The sequence below is a fragment of the Pteropus medius genome, unplaced genomic scaffold (genome assembly GCF_902729225.1).
Source record: "Pteropus medius unplaced genomic scaffold, Ma_sr-lr_union100, whole genome shotgun sequence".
Lineage (NCBI taxonomy): Eukaryota > Metazoa > Chordata > Mammalia > Chiroptera > Pteropodidae > Pteropus > Pteropus medius.
In genome coordinates this window covers 26,346,969-26,353,209 of record NW_024340696.1, presented here as the reverse complement: position 1 = coordinate 26,353,209, position 6,241 = coordinate 26,346,969, and the positions used below count along the sequence as shown (strand labels likewise).

Genomic DNA, 6,241 nt, shown 5'->3' with positions numbered 1-6,241 from the left:
CCACCACCACCCACCACTACTAACTGCTCTTGCTGCAACAAACTATGCAAGATGGCAGAACCACCCTTAAGCTAAGAAAAACTTCGGAGTGAGTTTGCAATCTTCTCTCATGGATTCTTTAAAAATTTGCTCTAAACCTAAGAAAACTCCAAGGACTTCCTATTTCTCTCTTAATAATGAACAAGTCTCTTTCATATCGAAGCATAACTTCTCAAGGTTTCATAATCAGCCAAACACCATCGCTTCTCTTGCCGCTGAAAAAAATCAAATTTCTCCGTGGAGAAATAAGCTTACATGCTTTTTCTCTTTATTCTCCTTTATCTTTTATCACAAGAAAATATGCTGACCAAAATAAAGCATTTCTAATAGTGACTTAGAAGAACAAGGATTGCACCAATCTCTCAAAACTACTGCCAACACATTATCGTGTTTAAGCACAGCAATGACTAAACATATAATTTTTCTAAAGATAGCTGGAAAAGCTGTTCACATATACATTTTACCTCCTTCAGTATAAACTGACCACAACCAAGACTCAAGCATATTCATTTTTCTAATAAATAGGAAAAATATCAAATATGGCATATCACTTTTAACAATTTCTCTGCAAAGTAATAAGCGACTTCCAAAAGCATTCTGATACCAAAACATAGCCTAAATGGCCCATATGGTCTTCTGCTGGATAACCATAGTTATGGAGTGAAACATTAAAATGACAGTAAAGGGTTTCCTTAAAATAGGTAATGGAGGCAGGCCTAGAAGTTTAAAAGCCCTAAGATAATAAAATATAAGGTGAGTTACATTTTCAGGGGGGGAAAAAATTGCATTTATAAGCAGCGAATTTGCCTGCTGATTGGTCGGTCAAGGGATGAGTGGTGCTACTGTAACGGAGCAGACTGTGGAGCAGGGAAAGAAGTTTCTTGCTGTCATCATCTAACTACTGCGGCTAGGATGGGTAAGAACTGTATTTTTCTCTCTTCTGCTGCTCTTTGGACACTTTGTTTTAAACGAACAGTTGGTATCAGAGCTAAGTCCAAACACTGTTACATGTGGGATTTCCTAATGCTGAGACCTGGCAGAGCTGCACCGTGTTCGGCCAAAAAACTAAACAGAAATGAGACTACCTCGAAATGTAACAACTGAGCATCCTCATTCTCTTTCAGTGTTTTCATTTAGTTGGAGCAAATGTTTTGCTTTAATGCAATTGAAAAGAAAAGAACATTTAGGGACAACATAGCTAGATCCCTCATAACGCTTCATTTTCCAAAGCAGTGTTTGAATCTCTAAATAAATGACAATTCATTCTCTGTTTACTTTAGGTAAACAGAAAATGCATTGCAGAGCACTCATTTTCAAAAGCTAATCAAGAACATTAGGTCCCAACAGATTCATTTAATAGAAATATAATAGGCATTCCTGCTTGCTTTTCATCTTGTCTCGCTGTAAATGCTAAAATGAACAGCAAATTAACCCTGCGTTGGAACAGAGTCCCTGTCACAGCTGATATCCTCTCTCTCACGACTTGTAAACATCCCCGCATCCTGTCGCTGCTTTGACTTCTGCATAGGAGAGAGGAAAAGTGCCTGATTGAGTTTGGCAAGAGAGTGTAGGAATACTTGAATTCTAAAGGGAGTACTGCGTGTTAACTCTGCTATCTTTCCTAGCAGAACAAAATATTACCATGTTGTCTCCTAAAATAGTGTACAATTAGGAAGTAGGAGGAGGGGTGGGGGAGAGATTTTTTTTTCCCAAGCTACATGTATCAACTGTCTTTCTCTATATTTTTAACTTTACTAGCCGTTCTCCAAATGGCTGCTTATAAACTACTACACAAAACAAGCTAATAAAGACAGGGCCATCCAAGCTCTATAATCAGATATAAAAGATTTGCAAACAATTTGAGATCTTATAATTAATATTCAGCGATATCAGAATTAGCATTTAGTACTCTACACAGAAAAACTATAATACTTCATAAATTATGTAATAATGAACAAACCCTTTCAAAAACTCTTTTCACTGTGCTAAAGTAACATTCTAGACTTGTTGTAAGTATATTATTCTTACAAGTAGTTCGCAGTTATTCTTGAAGGCAAGCCTTGGAGTTTCCTTAGCATAGTGCTGCTGGGGAAAATTTTCAGCATGTCCATCTTCATCTCTAGCCTGAAGGGAAATATAATGGCCTATTTAGGGACTTACAAATAATGGAAGAAAAAAAAGCTAAAAGCATAACAGCTCAGATCATTAAACAAACGGGAATCCAGAAATAACAACATTATTAAGAAGTTTGTTTAAATACGCAGTACGCCTTTTAGATATAAAAATTTGGGATTTTTTGTTTCTTTACGAAGTTTAGTTTGAACATGCAAATTCGTTGTGGGGTAATATTTAAAACAATATGATAAAAGCAAACCAAAATAAAATAATTTTGTTGGAAATTACCACCACTTCAGTCTTCCAGTGACTTTAGTTGCACATTTAGGATTATATGACATACGTACGTGTTTAAACTTTTTGGCATGCTTAAGCAACCTCTAGATAATGAATGCACTTTTTAAAAATTCTAATAGCAAGGCCATAAGAAAAGCAATTTGCATAGTTATATTTTGCATTGTAATACTATTAGAGATTCCCCTCAATTTTTAAATAAAAATCTGAAAGGAGCAATGATCTAGTAAGAACAATGATTCTTCAATCAAAGGCAGTTAAAAATAGATTTAATTAAGAAGCTGCATTAAAAGTTACTGGTTATTTTGATCTACACTGTTAATTAAGAAAGCTGAAGTTTAAATGGAGACATTAACAGAACCCATCAGCAATACCACTTGCATACAGTCTTCTCTTTCTAATCTTCATCGGTTTCTGGTTTGGAGTTGGAGAGAAGGGAGAGGTAGGTGAAAGGAGGCGTGTCTGCAGCACACTCATTAAACCACTCATTTGGGTGACACTTGCACTCTGTTCTGCTCTCATCTCATCTTAGCCCTAACTGCTCTCTCTTTCCTGGCCTCCTGAAATTCACAGCTGAGCTGTCTCCCTCACATATGGCTTGCATATAATTATGCATATTCCATTTTGCACTGCATTAAAATGATGAGCTCCTGGTTCCCTGCCAGCTGAATTTAAAAAGCCCAAGTGAAGTAGGAAAAAGGAGAGAAACACAGGGAGAGCCGCACAGGAAGCAGCAGGTAGTTCTGTCTGCTGTCTCTTTAGATAAAATGTATGTCTGGCACCAAGGGAACAGCTGAGAACTACCTGTTGTGATGTATGGATTGAGGTGGAGAAAACAATGAGCATAGCGACGACAGCGTTTATGTATTGTTCCTCCTCTAATGGAGTGAAATCTGCCCGCTGACAAGTATCACTCAGAGCTCCTCGGCTAGACTTCAGCTTATCATTTTAGAAAGGGATCCGTGGTTTGTACATTTGAGAATGTATAGCTTGGTTTCCATAAAGGCTTCTGCTACTTATTGCAGGGTGGGAAATGGATGGAATTTGGAAGTGGAATGTCACTGGCACTAATACTTGAGTTTCTAGAAGTTTGTGGGGGGAGAGATCACATGCTCTGTTTTGATTTCATTTTTGAGATTTATGAACATCTCTGGGATTTGGTGTCTTTTTATTGTTCCTTTCCTCCCCCTTAACAAATCGGAATAAAAGTAAAAATGCAGGTATAAGACTGGACTATATGTGACAGAGGAAAATGTGTAAGCAGTGGTCGTGTCTAATGGCTATCAAGGCACTGAAACCCGTGATGTTTCTTCTCTCTGCATCAGTTCTAGTGTGCAACTCCATCAAGGTTTAAGTAAATATAGCCTTAAATGGGACCCATTTTAAAGTGGAGCATATAAATAAAAGGCAGCTAAAGAAAGCAGTGAGATGTCAATAGGCAGGGACGACGTTAGATTCTTCATAACTGAATTTTAAGCCACTCCGTGAGGTATAGGTCTCTCGAAGACAACAACGTCTATTTTATCTTTCTTACTCTGCCATGCCCAGTGCCTTACTTTTACTTGGTACTTAATGAACATTTAAGTGGTGGGGGAAAAAAAAAATTCATACATGGATCGCAACTAGACCCTACCATAAACAACTCTGTACAAAATGCCACCTCAAAATATGGCTAAACTTGGTGGAGGTTGATCGTATTCCTGATGCACTCTGATACATATGCTTGGAAACACACTTTGCATATAGTTTACAAGGGCTACTATTTACATATGTATGTCTATGTTCAATATATATGTATCTTGTATATAAATATTCATAAGGTAGAATATGTTTATTATGCATGTACTATGTATACACATTCATACACACCAGATGCCTGGGGATATTTTCAACATTAGTGGTAAAAATACATTCATTCCGCTTACATGTAAGGTGCTCACAATGTTTTTTATGTTTCTAAAGAACAAAAAAATTCTAAGATTTGAATGTGCTTCCTCAAAGGGGCTATAAGATTTCATATAAAGCCTCATAACTTATGAGGCTAAATAAAGCAGCTGTGTAAGAGAAAGGAGAGGGGAATTAAGGTGACTGGAAGTGGAGAAAGCCAGAAACTTGCTTCTTTATTGAACCACATATTTGCCTCTGCATCAAACTCATGTGGTGCTGGCAGAATGGTCTGCCTCTGACAATCAACTTGATTCCAGAGTCTAAGAAACTATTTGCTGCATTTCCACAGCACGCCACAGAGACGGAAAGCACCTGACGTGCAAGGAGACCCAATACGATCACCTCCATGGGTACGCACACTCGCACTCACGCACACTCGCACACTCACACTCACGCGCCCTCTCACCGAAGTGATTCTCTGCATTCTGAAGTTTTGTAAGGTAAAATTTAAAATTATTCTTACCAACTGAGTTAAAATAATTGCATTCATCTAAGGAAGTAGTTCTGTACTCTGACTGCAATTAGAATCTTTTTTTTTTTTTAATAACATATTGGTGTCTGACCTCTCTTCCCGGCCTCCCCAGACTTTTCCAAGACTCTGATTTAATTGGATCAGGGTGGGGCCTGAACATAGGTGTTTTTAAAAATTAAATAAATAAAAAGCTCTCAGGTGACTGTAATATACAGGCAGGGCTGAGAACCACCTGTCTGAGGAGAGTGGCTACCAGTATCAAGAGGAGGCCTTGGCAGAGTTGGCAAAAAAGATTCCAGAGATTCCATGACTAATGCCTTGTGGGCAAAAAATTCTATTTATTTTTAGTGTCTGGTATAACAAATAATCATAGAACTACTAGACCACTTCCTCAAAAAGGCCTTACTGAACCTCTCTAGCCAGGTGAAATATCTCCATTCTCTTTCTCTTAGACTAGACACGTGCACCCTTACGTGGGCTGGCGTGATTTTGGCTGCCTCCACTCCACTGTAAGCTTCCCAAAGGTAGGATGGTGTCCGGTTCATTACCACTGGATCTTCAACAGTAGGTGCTCTGTAGGCGTGGTCTCTGTTATCAGTCTATAGCAACTTGGTGGCAACATTAGACAAAATCCACAGGAATTCCCTTTCCCGCCATGTCGAATAATCTTACAGTGTTTCATAACCTCTTATATATTGAAGCCAGGGCCTTATCCTGCATCTACCCATTTTGGGTGGCCGACAATGGCGTATCAAGGGGGTGGGGGTGACAAGGGAGCTGACAACCCCTACAGGGAGGGGTGTTTAAACCCTGAAGACGTTCAGAATCACCAGTCATGGTAATAACATAAAACAGACTGACTTTCAGCTGGTTTTACTATTGTTCTTAAATTCTCTACAGATGATGCCTTCTCTAATTGCTTGTCTCGAGGCAGACCACCCCACTGCCAGCTCTTGCTATCCACTGGGGCCAGGAGGCCTGTGTTGATGTCTGACTTTGTTCCGGAGTGACCAGTTCTGACAGAAGGAATGTCAAGACACATCATGATGAACTAACTCTCTCCGTGTGTCTTATTCAACAGCCTTATTCTGACTAATATGATAGATATTTGTGCCAAAGCTGGAGGAAAGCAAATGGGAAACTGTTTTTTTTGTATTTGACTACAAATGTGACTGTCAGACCAAAAGTGCATTTTTGATCTATTATTCTAAGACAGCTTCACTTCTGCCATAAAAATAGAAATAAAAATTAAAATCCTTCAATTAATCTGCAAGGGGATTTCCCAATCTTGCTGACAGTCATGCATCCATTCCCACGTTGTGCCTAGCACTTGAATAAATGTTAGATTATGGGAGAAACTTAGACTAATTGCCT

General features: G+C 38.7%; 1 protein-coding gene and 1 long non-coding RNA gene across 2 annotated transcripts in view; one reads left to right on the top strand and one right to left on the bottom strand.

The window, feature by feature from the left end:
- The window catches only part of SOBP (sine oculis binding protein homolog), a 135,720-nt gene that overhangs the window by 45,710 nt on the left and 83,769 nt on the right, over nucleotides 1–6,241 (bottom strand). Inside the window, 1 exon segment of the mRNA XM_039869795.1 lies at nucleotides 2,068–2,163. Within this exon segment, the coding sequence (XP_039725729.1) occupies nucleotides 2,068–2,163 (96 nt within the window).
- LOC120608044 (uncharacterized) lies at nucleotides 5,272–6,225 on the top strand. The gene is made up of 2 exons (XR_005654295.1): nucleotides 5,272–5,391; nucleotides 5,768–6,225. It is a non-coding gene; the product is annotated as an uncharacterized LOC120608044 (long non-coding RNA).